Genomic DNA, 20,804 nt, shown 5'->3' on the forward strand with positions numbered 1-20,804 from the left:
GGATGCCAAAACCACTGTTATTTAGCTCCGGACTGGCCGTGAACGGCGAAATTTATAGTACGATGTTCATCAAGAAATACCATAAGGGCAAAGACGCGGTGTTCTGGCCGTATTTGGCGTCGGCCCACTACTCGAAGCGATCGTTAGAGGAGATGGAGCGGCTGAATGTCGATGTGGTACCCAAGTCGGCGAACCCACCCAACTGCTGTCCCCCAGCTGCTTTTCATCGAGAATTTCAGGGCAAACCTGAAGCGTAAGATCTACTTCAACAATTTCGTCGCGGAAACTGAGAAGGAATTGATAAAAAAAACCGAAGAAAGTACTCAAAAATATGCCTACACACATGTTTTCGTCCGCCATGGCGAAAGTTTCGATTAACAGCCGGAAGGCCGCTCGCAAGGGCGCAGAATTTTTTTTGCAAAGCAAGCTAGTATAATTACCTTCCATGGGAAATTTATCAAACTCAATTATCTGTCTATATTTTTTATATTTATATTTTTTCACCATCCGAAAAAAAGTGCATTTTTTAATGCAAACGTTATTACATATCTGTAATATCATTCGCGGTTTCAACGAAACTTAACAACTCCTGCCTATTCCACGTTTGAAGCAGGAATGGGCGAGCATATCAGCGAATCCTCAGATTAGCAAGATACTAATTGGAACCGGAACTACGTAATAATTAACGATGTTAGCTATTCAGTAATCTTGCCGAAGTTCCCTGTGCTTTCATTGGTCGCGTTTTCAAAATTTTGCGGGCGATACCCTTTAACCTCCCGAGTAGAGTTCAAGTCGCAACATAGACCTTGAAGCCAATTCCAGTAAGCTTGTGTGCCGTGAACATCAGCTCGTCGACCTACGATTGCACGCTGCCGCCGTCGTCCAAACGAATCGTTGTTAGCTTTCGGAGCATTCCGATTTTTCTTCCCAGCCCGTCGTCTTGAAAAGCGTTTATCAGCTTCTTGCTAGCCTCTTTGGTGTCCTTTGCGTTCTAGACGAGACTGTAGTTTGTCTTCTCCAGACTCAATCGTGGCCACCGCTCGCATACTGACCTCCTCGGCTATAGCCTGACTATTTCTAAGTAATACTTCATACCAGGAACTTTCGCAAATAAGCGTCATTTTCACCATGAACTCACACGTAGAGTAATTTGCTCGACTTTTTAGCTCCTCCATGATCGGTATTGCGACCGTGTTGATTTATTCACTCCCAGCGGCCGACAGTCCAGCTCCGGCTCCGCTTCTAATGGTCCACTCAGCTCTGCTTCCACCGTCACTGTTCAGCTGCTCCGTCCAGTGCCACAAATTATCAAAATTTATTCACGAATGAAGGAATTAACTTTTCCCCAGTGTCAGATGAATTCTCTTCTGTTGAAACTCAACATCATATCTGTCATAATGAGTATAACGCAAAAGTCGAGACGCGTGAAGTTTGGCTGGTATATTGAACGAAAACAGCATGAACGAATTTCGAAAAGCTTGCATTCAGGCACCTTTATTACTGTCATTAAGATGATGATTAAGATGATTAAGGATCAGGAATCCGGCAACATTAGTTTTTGCTGAGCGTTGACCGTTGTGCGGTGTTGAGCGGTTGAGCGACGTTTTGCGTTGAACGGCGTTGAGCGTTCCGTTTCTTTTTATTTTTTTTTTACTGTATTATAGTGACTTTTAACACTTTTTGGCTGGTTCGTCACTTCCATTTTTGGAAGAATGTCGAGAGTGAGAATTGAACTCGTGATGTTCAGTGTGAGAGGTACGGTCCGTTTACGTTTCCCTTTCCACTTTCAATTCTTTTTCACTTTCGCCATTTCGCTCGAACATTATGTTAGTTTCAACACTTTCTTTGTCTAACTCCATTTTCGGTCTTCCAGGGTTTCCATTGAAAACGGCAATGAACAGGAAGCCACGATGTTATTTTCCAAAATCGGCATCGGAATACGATATTCTGCTGTTGAAGCCCTTCCATCCAATACCCATATCGTAGGGGTTTTATATTATTGCTGGTCATTTAGAGCCATTATCATTAAACCGGAAATCAAAACAAGATTATGTTCGTTTTCCGCTCATCTGTTATTGTCACTCATTGCCAAATAATTGGGGGTGTATGTCAGGAGCAGATTCATAAAACATAGTAAGAGTTATACTATATATTTCATTGCTGAAGTCGCCAAAAACAATAATTTTCTGTGATGAATGGCCATCCTTTACCATTAATCGATTTCACTCTCAATTGGTTGACGTTGAATTTTATGCTTTGATATTGAATATCATGACGAAAATGAAGATGCAAATGAAAAATGAACTTCATGGTAAGCTGCTGTTGATGTTCATTCCCCTGGTGTTCATTGATAGTGTTGTTTCATATTTATCGACTCTCGCTTGAGCAAGAGGTAATCAATACAAGACAGGCTGAAAGTCGCCGTATTTGAATTTCGTGAACGTGAATATTTTCGGCACTGGCTCCGTCATATTCAAGAAAATGGTCTTCAGCTCTTCTGAATTTGATAAAAATGATTTTCGAGTTTGCTCTTCTGGAGCCATGACCTTTTGCAGAGTAGAATAAAAGTTTATCTGGTATGTTTACAGAACAGAACAGTAGTGTAAATTTTTTACTGACTAGCTGACCCGGCGAGCTTCGTCCCACCCACAATTGATATTTTGATTGAAATCATTTGAAACACTCAAGTTCCCACAGAAATTATTTTTATGTACATATCTATTACACGCGGTATATAATTTCTTTTTTGACATATAAACTTAACAAATCATTTTGACGTGGGACTACGTCTAACCGGAATATATGGAGGGTAAAATGAAAACCTAAACACAGAACATGCAGGAAAAAATGAAAGATTTCGAATGCTTATAGCTCGAACATTTCGTACTGGATAGGAGAGATGTTTGCATCACTTGATAGGGAATATTTCAACGCATCTATCGCAACTAACAAAATGTTGTTTTTCATTAGATAAACAATTGAATAACTGTAAAATATTAGGCGTTATCTAAACGCCCTAACTGCATCGTTTTGATTGGCCCGATTTACGGTTTCCCTAACACAGCCATCAAAACCAAGCAGCCTTGGGGAAATCGGCATTGCAAATACATGAAAGTAGGGGGACTTTTGTTCTCATCGAAAAATGTTCCCTAACACAGACTTTAAAACCAAGCAGCGAAATCGGCATTGCAAGCACACGAAAGAGCCTAGAGGCGAGTGAACTGAAAAGTTTAAACCCTCTTAAAGCCAAAAAGAACACACGAAAGTAGGGGGAGCTTTTGTTCCCACCGAAATGTGTTCCCTAATAGAGATTTCTAAACCAAGGTGCCTGGAGAAATCGGTATTTCAAATTCATGCAAGTCGGGGGTATTTTTGTTCCGACTGGAATGTGTTTCCCTAACACAGACTTCAAATCCATGAAGCGTGGGGAAATCGGCATTGCGAATTCATACAAATCGGGGGTATTTTTGTTCCGATTGAAATGTGTTTCCCTAACACAGACTTCCAAACCAAGGTTTCTGGGGAAATCGGCTCTGCAAATAAATGCAAACTGCGAGTACTTTTGTCCTCGCTTGCCTTTGTGCAGAGTGGAATATGTCTGTCCTAACATGATCTTCTAAACTTAGGAACCTGGGAAAATCGTGCAGCCACTAGAAGCGAATGAACTTCCCAGTTTCAAGCAAATTCGAGATTCGAGAAGTATGTACACTTTTGGGATGTAAACTTCAGAGGGAAATGTAAAATAAAATAATCGTTTGATAATTTTTTTGTTGTCTTTATTGGAAAGATTTTCAGCCTTAGGCTGGTTCATCAAACGTTTGATAATTCTTCCGTACATATATTTTGTTCTAGTCATCATACCAAACGTAAAAGGTCCGTCATTAAATTTACTTGTAACGAAGAACAATCAATCACAATAAATGAATTGACTTTACACGGCATTTGTTCATTTTTTTTCACTCACAGAGCAAATATATTGAACTCAATTGAATTTGGAAACTGTTTCATTCAATCAAGAATTTAATCAATACAAACGAATGATTGCTAAGCTAAGGTAGTTCCACGTGAACCTTGCGGTTATATCATAGATATAACCCACTAATTTTTATTTATAAAGATAAACAAACGAGGTTGCTATGTGGTGCTAGGAAGTATGAAATGGATGCGTTGGCTAATCGATCATTCAGAAACCGATTGCTGTGATTACAACAAAATGACACTTGCCATGTGACCACCTAAGCAAGGCGCCTCTATATATACCAGGTGGAACAATCATATGAAATGCACTTTCAGCCATATTGGAATTGCTGTCGGTATTGTTTACAAACGGCTGCCGGCGGCTCTCTACAAACTGCTACGACGCTTATTCGAACGATGCCTACTATGTTCGGCTTTCACAAATTTATGTGAAAAAGAAGAGATGATTTTGTAGAATTTCATTCTCATCCGGTTTATCCGCTACTCTCGCATGTGAGAATTCAAATTGGCGTATCCTATCAATAACAAAACAAACAAACCCCTCTCCACAAAGCGTAATCCCCTTGTTATTGAAGTGATGATGTTGCTTCCCCTGTTATACATTGATATAAGCGCCTTGCACCTAAGAAATTCTATTTTATGCCCAAGTCTATAACAAAAGAGGACACGACTTCAAATCACATCTGATGAAAACTATAGTCACGTCATTCGCCTTCAGGAATATTGTGGCACAAGCCATCTCATGTCATTCGCGTAGAGCAGAATTGGAGGGTGTTGGGGACAAGTGGTCACCCTAGCAGATATTTACCATTGGACTCGCCATGACAGCTTTGTCTGTCATTTGGATGACGTCGTGTGGAACAAAAGAGGAGTTGTTATAAAAGATAGATTCTACGTCTAGAAGAATGAAGTGTGTTTTACGATCTAATAAAGTTTTAATTTGTATATTCCATTTACGCCTTGTAGTTACATTATTTGGAAGATACAACAGTGGCGACGAGTTCGCGTGTTAAACTTCGTTAGTTAGTTCGCGAGACGACCGCGATTTTACTATAATCACGTCCCCGCCGCGGAAGAGAATTAAACGCTCATTCAGCACAATGGAGGAACAGCAGCACATGGAGCAAAATGCGGGAATCAATGCACCCGGTTTCATTCCTCAACAAAATGGACACCCAACACAGCAGCAGCAGCAACAACAACAACATCATCATGGGATGCCATCACACTTTTCACCTCCACAAGGACCAACCTTCCAGCAGCCTGTTTCTACCGATGCAATCATCGTGCAAATTCTACAACAACTAAGACAGCAACAAGCTGTCACAAACCAACTTCTTCAGCGACAACAAGAATCGAGCCAGTATCAGCAAGGGTTCATGCAACAACAAGAACTTTTATTGCGGAACGCCATGTCATCAATTCAAGTAAACGTTCCCCCGAATCCAGAGGTTATTTTAGATTCACTAGCAGCGAACATAAAGGAATTTCTATATGATCCCGAAAATCACAGTACTTTCGCCGCTTGGTATGCCAGGTATGAGGATCTTTTTGCAAAAGATGCTGCGCGAATAGACGATGGAGCTAAAGTCAGGTTACTTCTACGGCGGCTAGGAACAAACGAACATTACAGATACATCAGTTTTATTCTGCCGAGTGTACCGAAAGACTTTACGTTTGCAGATACGATAAGCAAATTGAAAGCACTATTTGGAAGCAGAGAATCAGCAGTCAAGAAGCGATATTCTGCTCTTACAGTCACAAAAACATACCTCGAAGATTACGTTACCTACGGTTGTCGAGTAAATAAAATGTGTGTGGAGTTCGAGCTTTCGAAATTATCGGAAGAGCAATTTAAATGCCTGATCTTCGTGTGCGGGTTAAAATTAGAGTGCGATGCAGAAACAAGAACAAGATTGTTAACCAGAATAGAGGATAATAGTGATGTCACATTAGAGTCTTTAATGGAAGAATGTCAGCGACTAATCAATTTGAAAAGTGATGCAGCAATGATAGAAGGCGTAGGAGGTCAAGTTCATGCAATCAAAAGAAATCCAGCGTATCGAAATCTAACAAGGCGACAGCACTCCAGTGAACAAACTAAAAATCATCCCCAACGCAATTTCCATGGATCATCTGGTCCCAAAACTCCGTGTTGGAACTGCGGAGCGATGCATTACTCCAAGTATTGTAAATTTCGGAACCAGCGATGTACAGAATGCAAGCAGCTGGGGAATAAGGAAGGGTATTGTTCTAGCGCGAAACGATCTTCGAAGAAACCAAGTCAACGGAACGAGAAACACTATACCAACACCATCACATTATCCGTCGACTGCGTTCGAGGTAAACGTCGTTATGTGTGGATAAAAATTAACGGAGTATCAACGCGTCTACAATTAGACACTGCATCGGACATAACAATTATATCCGAGGAAGTTTGGCGGAATATTGGCGAACCAAAAGGGAAATCAACAATGCAAAAAGCCAAGTCAGCAACAGGTGAGCGGTTACCTCTCCTATTGGAATTCGATTGTGAAGTCAGCCTCAACGAATCAACATGTAGCGGTCAAATATATGTCTCCAGACCCCGCTTAACCTCCTGGGAATCGACATCATAGATAAGTTGAATCTCTGGTCATCACCGATGGATAATTTTTGCAATTATATCGGCGGCAATCTGACGGAAACATCATCCCTCAAACAAACGTTCCCGAAGCTTTTCAGTGATACATTAGGTATGTGTACAAAAACAAAAATAAAATTAACGCTCATTGAAGGAAGCAGACCAGTCTTCCGACCGAAACGTCCAGTTTCATACGCCATGTTAGCTACGGTTGATGATGAGCTTCATCGATTGGAACAGTTGAAGATAATTTCGGCTGTTGACTATTCAGAGTGGGCTGCTCCGATTGTAGTGGTACGAAAAGCTAGCGGACGTATTCGAATATGTGGTGACTACTCCACAGGGTTAAACCACTGCCTTCAATCACATCAGTACCCTTTGCCGTTACCAGAGGATATTTTCTCAAAGTTCTCGAACTGCGATATCTTCAGTCAAATTGATTTGACGGATGCCTTTCTACAAATGGAAGTGGAGGAAAGCTCTCGGAAATTGTTAACAATAAACACTCATCGCGGGCTGTACCAATACAATAGAATGCCACCAAGGATCAAAGCAGCACCTGGGGCTTTCCAGCAGCTCATTGATACTATGCTAGCTGGATTACCAAACTGCGCAGGGTATTTAGACGATGTAATCGTTGGAGGAAAAAACACAGAGGAACATCATCGCAATTTATATGCGGTTCTGCACCGTATTCAAGAATACGGATTCACTATTCGTCCAGAAAAATGCTCGTTTGGGCAGAAACAAATTCGCTACCTAGGCCATCTTCTGGACAGACAAGGGATACGTCCAGATCCAGGAAAGATAAAAGCAATAAACAACATGCCAGCTCCCAAAGATATCACCGGTGTTCGTTCATTCATGGGAGCCATAAATTATTATGGGAAATTCGTTCCCAATATGCGAAACCTACGTTTTCCATTGGATAATCTGCTTAAAAGCGGATCCACCTTCAAATGGACCGCGGAATGTCAACAAGCACTGGAAAAATTTAAAGAAATTTTATCATCGGATCTACTTTTGACACACTACGATCCCAAACTAGAAATTATAGTTTCGGCAGATGCATCTTCAATTGGTATAGGAGCGACTATTTGTCACAAATTTCCCGATGGCAGCATTAAGGTCATACAACATGCGTCGCGAGCACTCACAGAGACTGAGCAGAGATATTCACAACCCGATCGAGAAGGACTTGCAATTGTTTATGCGGTAACTAAGTTCCACAAATTTGTTTTTGGAAGACGGTTCCGGCTCCAAACGGATCACGCCCCTCTGTTACGAATATTTGGATCAAAAAAAGGAATACCTGTTTACACAGCTAATCGGCTCCAGCGATGGGCACTAACTTTACTGTCATACGACTTTGCACTAGAGTACGTTTCAACTGATAAATTTGGCAATGCGGACGTGTTATCTCGTCTGATAGACCAACATATTAAACCTGATGAAGATTTCGTTGTAGCCTGTGCCAGTTTAGAAAATGACCTCAGAACAGTGGCAATGAATACCACTAGCAATTTACCCCTCAGTTTTAACATGATCAAAGATGAAACAAGAAAGGATTCGATACTTTATAAATTATACCGTTTCATACAGAATGGCTGGCCTAAAAATCGATCTGATATCAAAGACTGGGAAATGCAGCGATATTTCGATCGTCAAGACTCTCTATCAATAGTAAACGGGTGCATAATGTTCAGCGAAAGATTGATCATCCCAAAAGCATTCAGGAAGCGGTGTCTTACACAGCTCCACAAGGGTCATCCGGGTATACAACGGATGAAATCTATAGCGAGAAGCTACGTGTATTGGCCAGGCATAGATGAGGAGATAACCAGTTATGTAAAGACATGTGATAGCTGCGCGTTAGAAGCGCGATCACCACAAAAGGTGGCTCCAGAATCGTGGCCAAAAACTACATTACCATGGCAACGAATTCACATTGACTTTGCTGGTCCTCTTGAAGACACATATTATTTGATCGTGGTAGATGCTCATAGCAAATGGCCAGAAATATATCCTACGCTGAAGATCACAACAAGTGAAACAATCCGTTTGCTGCGCTCATTGTTTGCAAATAAAGGTATGCCAGAAACACTCGTGTCAGACAATGGAACACAGTTTTCCAGTGTACTTTTTGAACAGTTCTGCTATGAAAATGGAATCAATCATTTGAAAACAGCCCCATATCATCCACAATCGAACGGACAAGCCGAACGATTCGTGGACATTTTTAAGCGTGCCATAAAAAAAATGAAGGGAGGAGACAAAGATATTAATCAGATTCTAGACACTTTTCTCCTCACGTATCGCACGACACCAAATCCGAATGTACCAAGCGGGAAATCTCCCGCAGAAGAGATGTACAAAAGGCCAATAAGAACATCTCTCGACTTGTTACGAGTACCATCTTATTCCGAATCACCAAAAATTCAGCATGATCTCAACACATCAAGATCGTTTAAATCAAAAGATCCGGTCTACGCAAAAGTATACGCAAGCAATAAATGGAGATGGGCAACTGGTACTGTTATGGAAAAACTAGGCAGCGTTATGTATAATGTGTGGGTGGATGATAGAAAAATGATCCGTTCGCACATCAATCAACTTAGGAGACGATCAACAGCAGAAACGACCAAGAAACAACAAATGGATCGCTCCAACTTACCGCTGAGCATATTACTAGATGAGTGGGCCCTGCCGAAGTCTACCTTGAGTACGAGCAATTCTACAGCTGGGCCATCGATGGAAGACGAACCACAAGCTCAAGCTCAGCATATGTTACACTCCATAGAACCATCATCTTCGCCATCGAACGGATCCATACCGTCTGATTCTTCTCCATCTACCTCAACCGATTTCCAATCAGCAGCTGAATCTTCACCTGTGGTTCAGATTCCTCGACGCTCTTCGCGCAATCGAAGACCGCCTCAGAGGTTCCAACTGTACCACAGATATTGAAAGGAGAGATGTTGGGGACAAGTGGTCACCCTAGCAGATATTTACCATTGGACTCGCCATGACAGCTTCGTCTGTCATTTGGATGACGTCGTGTGGAACAAAAGAGGAGTTGTTATAAAAGATAGATTCTACGTCTAGAAGAATGAAGTGTGTTTTACGATCTAATAAAGTTTTAATTTGTATATTCCATTTACGCCTTGTAGTTACATTATTATCGGAAAATACAACAGAGGGAATTTTCTTTCCACATATCACCATCAACGCAAACACCGCCCTTTATATCATATCTCATTCATAATTTACTTCCGCGATAGTATTTGGATAATTATACCTAACTAAAAAAAAAGCAATTTGTTAAAATAAACGAACTTAAAAGCAACTTTGCATAGCACTTACACTTAAACTAAATACTATACTGATTTTCATGACGAACTAAAAAAAATGAAGTAGCGCTTACAACTATAACGTGTTTCTTGTCGTCGTAGCAAATCCTAAACTTAAACCAAATTAGACAAACAAATAAATAAATCGAAGTAAATAAAATTACGGCGTAAGCGGAAATCACTGAAAATAAGATTTTATTGTTCAGAAACGGAACGTAGACCAAATTCCGATCTGTAGAACGAAACAAAAGCCAGCAGGAGAGCGAATCACAGATTTTCTTTTTCAGTTTCTAGCCACAAGCCACGCGCAACAGACACATGTCCCTGTCGATGAACCATGGTTTCGAAAGTCAACCTCGCATCATGCTATCGCACTGAACTGTGTTTTTGTGTAGTTTTATTTTTCGATTATAGTTTATTCTTCTGCCGTTCATGCTTCTTCTTCCAAGTTCCTCCTCAGCTTATAATGTTACTTAGCAATAATTATTACAAACGGATCCATCCGTCCGGCCCCCTCAGCTCAGTTTTGCTTCCATATCGCGTTATATTGTTTAGCAGTTTTAACAAACATTAGCGACATAATGCTTCTTCAATCTCTTTCTCTTGGTGGAAAAATGGAATACGAAACAACTAAAGCTCTGAGTCTTCTCCAACTCATCATTCACCTTTTTCGATCGCACAACCTCACACATTCGCTGCTCATTCGCCCATTCACTCATTGCATTCCCGCTTCTCCCCTGAACGGGACTGGACATTAAAAATATTATTCACAGATTGGATTCTTCCCAACAAATCCACAAAATATTAAGAACGTAAGACATTACATATCGACGAAAAGAACAAACGCGCTTATACGTAATGAGTCTTTGCACAGGCTTTTATGTTTCGTGTGTGTGTGTGTGTGTGTGTAATTCTGTATGTGTGTAGGTGTGTTCTTGTTTGTGAAAATTCGGTGGCAGGCATTAACCGGAGTTTTGTTATTCCTAACATTCCCTCCTGCAAAGTAGAAACTAGCAATTGTTAAGAAGGCTTCTCTCTGATTTTTTTTATCGTATGACACAGGACACGCACAACTTCGAAGCACCGATACAGTCGTCGTGGCAGAAGGCACCACACTGCTGACAGATGACCATTGCGTTGAGAGAACACGAGCACGAGGATGTTGCTACGTTCGCTCCATGCTGCTGCTGCTGCTGTTGCAGATGATGATGGTGACTATTTCCATTGTTACTACTGCTACTGCTGTTGCTGTTGTTGCTATTAGCGCTACTGTTATTGTTTATAATACCGATAGTGCTGTTATTACTGGTGTTGTTATTATTATTATTGTTGCTGCTGCTAGTGTTTCCACTGCTGATGATGATACCACTACTGCTGTTACTGTTACCGTTGCTGCCCGGTAAGAGTGGGGATGGTGCCGAGGTGGATGTGATGTGCCCAGCAGCAGGCGAAGCTGCCATCGACTCATTCGTGGATGCGATGACGGCGTTACTACTGTCCAGCGCAGCGGATGCAGATGCTTGACCGAAGTGCTGCCCGTTGGCCCCGTCCATGCCGATGTCACCGTACGAGATTACTGCAAGTGAAAAAGAAGGATTATTATTAAAACAATGGGTTGTACAAACCAAAAAATAAGTTTGGTCCAATAATCATTTCGTTTAATCATACTGGTTCCATGCGTGTCTTTTCCAAAAACACAAAACTCAATTTGTTCTATTGTTTGTTGGTTATATTCGTTTCAACAAAATTTGCATATGAAATTCGGAATCAACAGCAACATCGTATTGAGCCGAATTACCGAAAGCACGGCGTAGCCGACTGACGGGCGGCTTCAATTCCCGCACAAGTTGAATTTTGTAAGCTCAAATCATTGTTGAGAACGACATCAACGACATTCCATTTTTTCAGAAATATTTTATTTATTTATTTTGGCTTAACATCTTTACAACATGGCCTGATTCACAATTTTTTCTCCAACTAACTCGGTTTGTGGCTATCTCTCTACAATTTTGCAGATCCCGTGCTTACCATGTCATGCTCCACTTGGTCTAACAACCTTGCTCATTGCGCTTCTCGTCGTCTCGTACCAGCCGGATTCTCGATGAACACCATTTTTGCAGGATAGTTGTCCGACATTCTTGGTACATGTCCTGCCCAGCGTTTCCTTCCAGCTTTGATCACTTTCTGGATACTGAGTTTGCCGGTGAGTTGTGTGAGCTTGTCCTCCTGTACACCGCCGAAGATGGTTCTTAACACCCGCCGTTCAAAGACTCCGAGTGCTCGCAGGTCCTCTTCGAGTATTGTCCAAGTTTCGTGCCCGTAGAGGACAACCGGTCTTATGAGCGTTTTGTACAAGGAACATTTCGCACGACTACTAAATCTGTTTGACCTTAAGTGTTTGTGGAGATCATAGTAGGTACGACTCCCATTGATAAATCGTCTACGGATCTCGCGGCTGGCATCATTGTCAGACGTTACCATTGAGCCAAGGTAGACAAATTGGTCCACTACCTCGAACTCATCGCCGTCGATCATTACACTACTACCTAATCGGGTTCTGTCCTGTATTTTGGTTTTAGGCGCATTGATTTTCAGTCCGATTCTCTCTGCTTCGTGTATAAGTGTGGTGTAATGTTCAGCTATCGTCTCAAATGTTCTGCCGACAATGTCTACGTCATCAGCGAAGCAGATGAATTGACTGGGTCTATTGAAAATCGTACCACGCAAGTTAAACGACGCTCGTCTCATAACACCCTCTAGCGCAATGTTGAAGAGTAGACTCGAATGAATCATATAGTCCACCCGATATTCGCACACAGCGCTGTATTCCATCCATCGTAGCTTTAACCAGTCTTGTCAGCTTCACGGGGAAGCCAATTTTGTCCATGATTCTCCATAGCTCTTTTCGTGTTATTGAATCGTATGCGGCTTTAAAGTCGATGAATAGATGGTGCGTAGGGACTCTGTACTCTGGAGGATCCGTCGCGAGGTGAAGATTTGGTCAGTAGTAGACCGACCTTTGATGAAGCCGGCCTGATAACCTCCCTGTTTGTCAGTGGCGATAAACGACGGAATATGATTTGAGAAATCACTTTGTAGGCGGCATTCAGGACGGTGATTGCACGAAGGTTTTCACAGTCTAGTTTGTCCCCTTTCTTGAAGATAGGGCAAATAACCCTCTCTTTCCACTCCTGCGGTACTTGTTCTGTTTCCCAAATTCTGATAATCAGCCGATGCAGATAACTAACCAACTTTTCCGGCCCCATCTTGATAAGTTCCGTTCTAATGCCATCTTTGCCAATTGATTTATTGTTCTTAAGCTGTTTGATAGCATTCCTAACATCACCCATCGTTGGGGGTGTTACATCTTCATTATTTACTGCACCAAGGTAATCGCTTCCATCGTCGTCTTGGTCCTCTGCATGTACGCCATTCAGGTTAGGATTGGGCGATCTTGGATCGATTCTCAGAAGATCGATCTTTTCCATTTCGATTTCCGATTTTTTGAATCGATTCATTGTACCCGAAAAAATCGCAAAGATCGATTTTTTGCTCTCGATTTTCTCGATCCTAGAATTTTTTTTTAATGTACATCGATTTTAATCTCATCACCTGACAATTTTTATAAACTTTTGAATAACTTTCGAGGATGTCAAATTAGGGATAGTGTATAGGATTGGGCGATCTTGGATCGATATTTAGAAGATCGATCTTTTTCTCTCCGATTTCCGATTTTTCAGTCGATTCTTCCTACTCAAAGAAAAAAAATCGTGAAAATCTATTTTTTCTTTGCTATTGTTCTGATCTTTTTGATCGGTGAAACAAAAATATTGTAAATTTGTTTTTCAGTGAACATTGATTCTTAACAAAAACCACTTGACAAATTTCATTGGATCCCTTCCAGGGTTATCGAATTAGTGGTCGTAAATTTAGGAGAAGCAGTTTTGTAAGTTTGGTCATTACAAAACAAGTGGTCACAAGTTATATTTACATCATCATATCCACTAGACTGACTGTAAGAATTGTAACGAGATGGAGTGTTGACATCAGATCCAACTAAAGCGTTCTTTACTAGAACTGGAACTATTTCCAATATTTCGATTAAATGCCAGGCGTATTAAACGATTGGATTCAACGGATTATCGCCAGCGGAGTTCTAGATGAATATCAGTTGAATTTCTAATAACAATTTTCAATTAATTTATTTAATTAAATAATTCCATGACGGTTCAAGATGAATGCCCTGCAAAATACTTTTTTTCTGAGCTTTCCTGTTCTTTGTGACCTTCATTTTGAGAATGTCTTTTATGTGTGAATATCCTAATATTCACACATAAAATAATATATAAAATGTTAATTTCATGTTTAAAGAAAAGACAATACTTATATAGAACAAGTAAATAAATTGGAAAAAAGACATTCGATTTTTCAAAGATCGATTCAGCAAAGATCGATTCTTTGGTACCAATTTAATCAGTGAATCGATCCCTGTGCCGTTTAGAAAATCGATCCATCAAGATCTATCTTTTTCCAAAGATCGCCCAATCCTAATTCAGGTGTCCATCGAAGTGCTTCCTCCACCTTTCGGTCACATCACGTTCGTTCGTCAGTATACTCCCATCCTTATTCCGACACATTTCTGCTCATCATCGAACCACTCGTACCGTCGTCTTCGTTCCACGTGCCTCAGAATGTTCTCCGCTACGCTGTTTATGGCTGTTTTAATCATGCTCCAACAGTCCTCAAGAGGAGCTTCGTTAATTTGTTCCTCTTCCGGCAGCGCAGCTTCAAGCGAATTCGCGTAGTTTTCGGCGACATTTGCTTGTTTCAATCGGGATTCAATGTGGGATTGTACCGTCGCGGGCATCGCTACCGAATGTGGTTCACAACGGAGAGTTTTGGGTGCATCTCAACCATCATTATGGCGGGTTTACATTAGGGAGATCTATAGCTATAGATGGATTTATTCACGTGAAAATAGGTGTAAACGGGTGAGAATAAATATGATACACTTATTCGAGGTATATATAACTTGAATAAATTCAGCATATGTAAACGCTTGTGAATTTCTCACGGGTGAGAAATCACTAAAGTTGGATGCAGTTCTACTTCAGGTGAATAAATACAACGAAGATATAAATATATTCATTATAGAAGTTCACGCTAGTGTAAACGGTTGATGCGATTTCTATAAATCTCATCATATTTCTTCACATGAATATATCCCTACTCTAAACCCACCCTTAGGTAGTGGTCCGAATGGATGTTAGCGCCTCGATAGGTTCTGACGTCAGTTATGTCCGAGAAATGCCGACCGTTTATCAGAGCATGGTAAATCTGAAATTCTGTTTGATTTGGTGTATTGGTGGAGGAATTTGTGTTGAATGACAATGAAAGCTGTACCTAGCTCGTTAGTGTTGCCACAGCTCTGGTAGATGGTATGACCATCGCGAAATGTTCGTACTGTAGGTCCTCTCCAACACACTTCCTGCAGCGCTACGATGTCAAACTTGCGATTTTTCAATAGTTTGTAAAGCATACGAGTACTTTCGATGAAATTGAGAGATCGACAATTCTATGTCCCGAGTTTCCAACCATTAGTTCGTTTTCGTCGCCTGGGTCTGTGTCGATTAGTCCGGTTCAAATCTTCATGTGTATCGTTCGTTGTTTGGTGTTATAGTGGCTTGCAAGGCTTGCGACCAACCCTAGTATCTCGCAGGAGGGCCATGGTGATGCTGCTTGCTTTAGGTCCCGAGTACCACCAGGGTTGGGCAAAGACGCTTATAGCAGCGTCAATTCGCTTAGAAGAGCTGTTTCCGGGCTTTTGTGGCTTTTCTTGGGGACTGGCTCATCCCACCACACCCTAGACAGTTCCCCTGAACCATGGCAAACCAGAAAAACAATCTATGACGATAGAGAATTTCTGACCCGAACGGGAATCAAACCCGAAGCACTCATCTTGGCAAGCGCAACGCTTACCACTAGGCCATGGGGAACACTCAATATTTAATTAGAAAAATTTAAATATTATATTGATGAACTACATTTCATAACAAGAAATATATCATGCATAACAAATTTTAGACCTAAAAGTCCAGGACCTGACGGAATAGCACTTACATTCTTGGAGAACCTGGACGAGAAACATTCCTTCACCCTTATATTGCATCTTTAATTAAATTGGAATATTTCCAGAAACATTTTTTTTGTACCTGATCCAGAACTATTGGAGACTCGAAGAAAACCATCTGTTCGAGACGAGATCACGATCGGCTCAATGTTTGCGTAAAAGAGCTTAAAATTCGTTGCTTATTTCAATAATAAGGTATTCTTTCAGCATCAAGTCAAAGCGAAAAGTGAACTACAGTGAAAGATCTCTTTAGCGACATCCCAAGGGACCGTCGTTTTAGAGAATTGTCACTATGAAGAACTGTCGCTATAGAGAATTACTTTATGTCTAGGTTTGGCTGAGCTGAGTTTATGTTGAATTCAGAAGTCTTGCAACTATACTGAAATAGGGGAAACCGACAGCATTTCTTTTTTGACTCTCTCTAGCCCTGTTTTGGATTTTGTTTGCGCCAGAATCATTTTGAGTATCTTGAGAAAACGTGATTCACAACAGCTATCTATTGTGTTCCTTCTTACCTACACAGTACCGCTTGGGTTGTTTTTCACTGCGCATCACGAGAACTTCAGAGCGATCACGTCTCTTTCGAGAGTCGTTTTTTGGATTGCTCTTTTGCTATACGAAGCTGTACCATGAAAATGTGCAGCAGAATCTTGACCAGAATTTGAAAGTGTACCGTCAGCAGAATCGCATCTGAATATGTGTTCAGGTTAAGTACCATGTTACAAATTTATCTCGGTTTCTCTGTTTGTATCCGAAAATCCATATTAGTTACGGGCGAACAGATGATTAATGTTCACAAAACATAACATAGACTATTTTCATTCATAGTCATAATTGAAGTTCAATTCAGTTAATTATTATAGCACTGTGAAGGGAGTGGCATTGAAAATTGTCACCAAATTTATTAACCAAGTCACAAATAAAATTCACGACATTCCGATCCAATCCAACGGCCCTCTAACTCTCGCTCGGAATGAATATAATCGTAATCAGATTGGGGTGCCAATGAAAATGGTCATCTCGAAGTTCAAAAAGTTAGCTCCATACAAAATGTTCAGCACCTCGAAAACCCTAAACCCTAACATACCACGTGGACAGAAAAAGCATGATTTTAGACACCCCCTCCCCCTCTGTGGACAAGTGTGGACATTCCTTATACCCCTTCCCTTTTTGTCCACGTGGACATTTCTCCAATTTCTCCTTGAAATTTCATTTCAAGTTTGTTGCTATTTTCTATTCCATGTTTATTGATAAAAATGATAGCCTAATTAATAGTAACGATTTGATTTAAATATTAGGTTGGGGAAAATGAAACGTCGTATATTGTCAATATATGGCAACACTTAAACATATCTTGTGTTGTACTTATCGACTATCTGTGCTACAACTGTTGTTTTGACAGTGTTGTGATTGTCCTTTTCAGTCTCATGTTATAGCGCGTCAAAGATGGAGTCCACCAAGCAAGAAATTCGCCATATTTTACGTTTTTACTACCTGCGAGGTAAAACTGCAACGAAGGCGGCCGAAAAAATTCGTGTAGTTTATGGACCCGATACTGTAACGATTCGCACAGCACAGCGTTGGTTTGATCGATTTCGTTCTGGTGTAGTGGCTGTCGAAGATACACCCCGTACTGGTAGGCCAATATTCGTGGAAACCGATAAAATCGTTGAAATCATCCAAGTAGACCGACATGTGAGAACTCGCTCGATTGACCAGGTACTGGGTATAGACCATAAAACCGTTTGGAACCATTTGCAGAAGATTGGATTGACCAGACCCTCAACTCGATTCTCTACTGTGATCAGCTTGACCGTTTGAAGCAGGCGATTGAGCAGAAGCGGCCAGAAATGATCAATAGGAATGGTGTTGTTTTCCACCAGGACAACGCTCGGCCTCACACATCATTGATGACCCGCCAGAAGCTACGGGAGCTCGGATGGGATGTCCTATTGCACCCACCGTATAGTCCGGACCTGGCTCCAAGTGATTATCATCTCTTCCGGTCAATGCAAAACGCTCTTGGTGATACTAAGTTGGCCTAAAAAGAGGCTTGCGAAAACTGGCTGCCTGAGTTTTTTTTGCAAATAAAGAGGGGGGGTTTTATAAGGGGGGGATAATGAAATTGCCTTCTAAATGGCAACAAGTTTGCGAACAAAACGGCGCATATTTGACTTAAATTGGATAATTTTAAGTATGTTAAATAAAGCGTCAAATTTCGATCAGAAATACGACACTTTTTTTCCCAACCCTATACTTCGATTTTTTTTAACTTTGTCTGGGATGTTCAATATTTTCTTCCGAATTCCATTTACATAATCTACATATCCATATCAAAATATCACTTGCGAATCTACTCTCGAGTATTTTCATTAAAGCTGACAGGCTGTTTGAGTTTTCAAAAATTCAGACAATGAAATCAAGCACTTTGTTTGAAAACAGTTATTGGCATTAATGGAAGAAAAGCGAATCTCTAAACCAGGGGGTCTCAAAGTGTTTTGGACAATAGACCCCTTTTCTAGAATGAAGTGATACCATAGACCCCCATAGCCAATTTTCTTTTTTCACACAGTTCTAATTTTGACATGTAAGTTGAACGCATATTGTCCAATCAAGGTTATCGACGTTGTCGCAGCAAATTTTTATCAACATTTTGCCAAACGGTATAGAAGTTCACTGAGCTGAAGACATCAAGGGATATATTTGAATAACTGAGCCAAAGCATTGTGTTCATACTGCTTTTGAAGTCTGCACATATTCCCGAGTGTAAAGATGCATGCGGATATAAACGTACACGCACCTTGCATCAAATTAATGTGGTGAATGAACCTGGTGACTTTCTATTAATCTATCTAAATTCGGTTTAATATTGGTGAGTTGAAGCATTAAATATCCGCGTTCGAACGGTATCTTCGTTCATCTTTAATATATCGAACATACCCTAACAACAGAGCTCCATTGCCATGTAATGCAGACTCACCTAACTGGAGAGAGAATCTGTTGTTCTGTAATAACACCTCGTCATTTCGTCTCTGAACGATACCATTGCTCAAAGTAATTTTTACTAGAAAGAACGTACCAAATATTTTGTTGCTTATTTTACTACGCATTTTTGTGAGTGTAAGTACTAGATGTGTTAGGTATGTTCACGAGTGTACTCATTGATAAGCATGGATATAGTCACTATTGTATAGAAGTCGTTGATTGCATTAGGTTAAGCATGTCGTAAGCTATTAGGTGTACCGGTAAGTTTCTCCGGTTATACAACAGATGGCGTAACTTGATTATTATTCCAGTGAATCAAATTCCCAGACATTCGTCATTGCTACTGTCATTACGCGTCTTCTTCTGTATATGTCAAAAAGTTGAAGCGTAAACAACATAGTTTTTTGCCACTTCGAATATGTCGAATAAAGGGTGTGTCACATCAAATTGCATCACGGAAAAAACGCGAAATTCGCCCAGTAGACCGATCCTTTTGAAAATTTTAGACAGTAAAATAAAAACTATTAAACAACTTTTGGCATTTTCTTTTTATTCATACTTCGAGCCCAAGCCCGTATGCTCGCACCTTCCTCTTTACCCCGTCCATAAGGTTCTGTACAACGTCAGGTTGTAGTTTTTTTTGAACAGAAATCCATTTTCTCTTGAAGTCCGCCTCCGATTTGACAACTTTTGGGTTCTTTCGGAGGGCCTGCTTCATAATCGCCCAATATTTCTCTATTGGGCGAAGCTCCGGCGCGTTGGGCGGGTTCATTTCCTTTGGCACGAAGGTGACCCCGTTGGCTTCGTACCACTCCAACACGTCCTTTGAATAGTGGCATGAGGCGAGATCCGGCCAGAAGATTGTCGGGCCCTCGTGCTGCTTCAATAGTGGTAGTAAGCGCTTCTGTAGGCACTCCTTAAGGTAAATCTGCCCGTTTACCATGCCGGTCATCACGAAAGGGGCGCTCCGCTTTCCGCAAGAGCAGATCGCTTGCCACACCATGTACTTTTTGGCAAACTTGGATAGTTTCTGCTTGCGAATCTCCTCCGGAACGCTGAATTTGTCCTCTGCGGAGAAGAACAACAGGCCCGGCAGCTGACGAAAGTCCGCTTTGACGTAGGTTTCGTCGTCCATTACCAGGCAATGCGGCTTCGTCAGCATTTCGGTGTACAGCTTCCGGGCTCGCGTCTTCCCCACCATGTTTTGCCTTTCGTCGTGGTTAGGAGCCTTCTGAACCTTGTATGTACGCAGGCCCTCCCGCTGCTTGGTCCGCTGGATGAATGAACTTGACAAATTCAGCTCATTGGCGACATCCCGGACCGAACTTCTCGGATCAAGTCTAAACTGCTTAACTACGCGCTTGTGATCTTTTTCACTGACGGAGCATCCATTTTTGCCGTTCTTCACCTTCCGGTCGATGGTTAGGTTCTCGAAGTATCGTTTTAGTACCATGCTGACCGTGGATTGGACGATTCCCAGCATCTTACCGATGTCCCGATGTGACAACTCCGGATTCTCGAAATGAGTGCACAGGATTAATTCACGACGCTCTTTTTCGTTCGACGACATTTTTCCAAATTTACGAAAAATTGACAGTGAAGCATAGCCAACGTGATCTATACACTCTTATCTGATTATAAGCGAAAACTGAAGATATAATTCCTAAAAATTAAATTTCTACAGCGTTTTTTCCGTGATGCAATTTGATGTGACACACCCTTTATCGTACCAACGAGA

General features: G+C 41.1%; 3 protein-coding genes across 14 annotated transcripts in view; 2 read left to right on the forward strand and 1 right to left on the reverse strand.

Moving 5' to 3' along the window:
- The first annotated feature begins 5,078 nt into the window (after positions 1-5,078).
- On the forward strand, positions 5,079-6,596 carry LOC129765628 (uncharacterized). Its single transcript, XM_055766040.1, has one exon. The coding sequence runs from the start codon at positions 5,079-5,081 to the stop codon at positions 6,594-6,596; it is 1,518 nt and encodes a 505-aa protein (XP_055622015.1).
- Positions 6,597-6,799: 203 nt separating this feature from the next.
- LOC129765629 (uncharacterized protein K02A2.6-like) lies at positions 6,800-9,568 on the forward strand. The gene has a single exon (XM_055766042.1). The coding sequence runs from the start codon at positions 6,800-6,802 to the stop codon at positions 9,566-9,568; it is 2,769 nt and encodes a 922-aa protein (XP_055622017.1).
- A 273-nt stretch (positions 9,569-9,841) lies between these two features.
- LOC129765194 (polycomb protein Asx) overlaps positions 9,842-20,804 on the reverse strand; it is a 61,541-nt gene continuing 50,578 nt past the window's right edge. For 10 of the 12 annotated variants that reach the window (XM_055765208.1, XM_055765209.1, XM_055765203.1 and 7 more), the window contains one exon: positions 9,843-11,527. In XM_055765208.1, coding sequence (XP_055621183.1) covers positions 10,998-11,527 — 530 coding nt within the window. In that variant the 3' untranslated portion in view covers positions 9,843-10,997. Of the gene's footprint in view, positions 11,528-20,804 lie in introns of all 12 variants that reach the window. The other 2 variants (XM_055765211.1, XM_055765201.1) reach the window with 1 other exon arrangement.

Source organism: Toxorhynchites rutilus, chromosome 2 (assembly GCF_029784135.1).
Source record: "Toxorhynchites rutilus septentrionalis strain SRP chromosome 2, ASM2978413v1, whole genome shotgun sequence".
Lineage (NCBI taxonomy): Eukaryota > Metazoa > Arthropoda > Insecta > Diptera > Culicidae > Toxorhynchites > Toxorhynchites rutilus.

What these genes read in the sequence shown, in the direction of transcription:
- LOC129765628 (XM_055766040.1), top strand. Translation starts at nt 5,079, where the DNA reads ATGGAGGAACAGCAGCACATGGAGCAAAATGCGGGAATCAATGCACCC.
- LOC129765629 (XM_055766042.1), top strand. Translation starts at nt 6,800, where the DNA reads ATGTTAGCTACGGTTGATGATGAGCTTCATCGATTGGAACAGTTGAAG.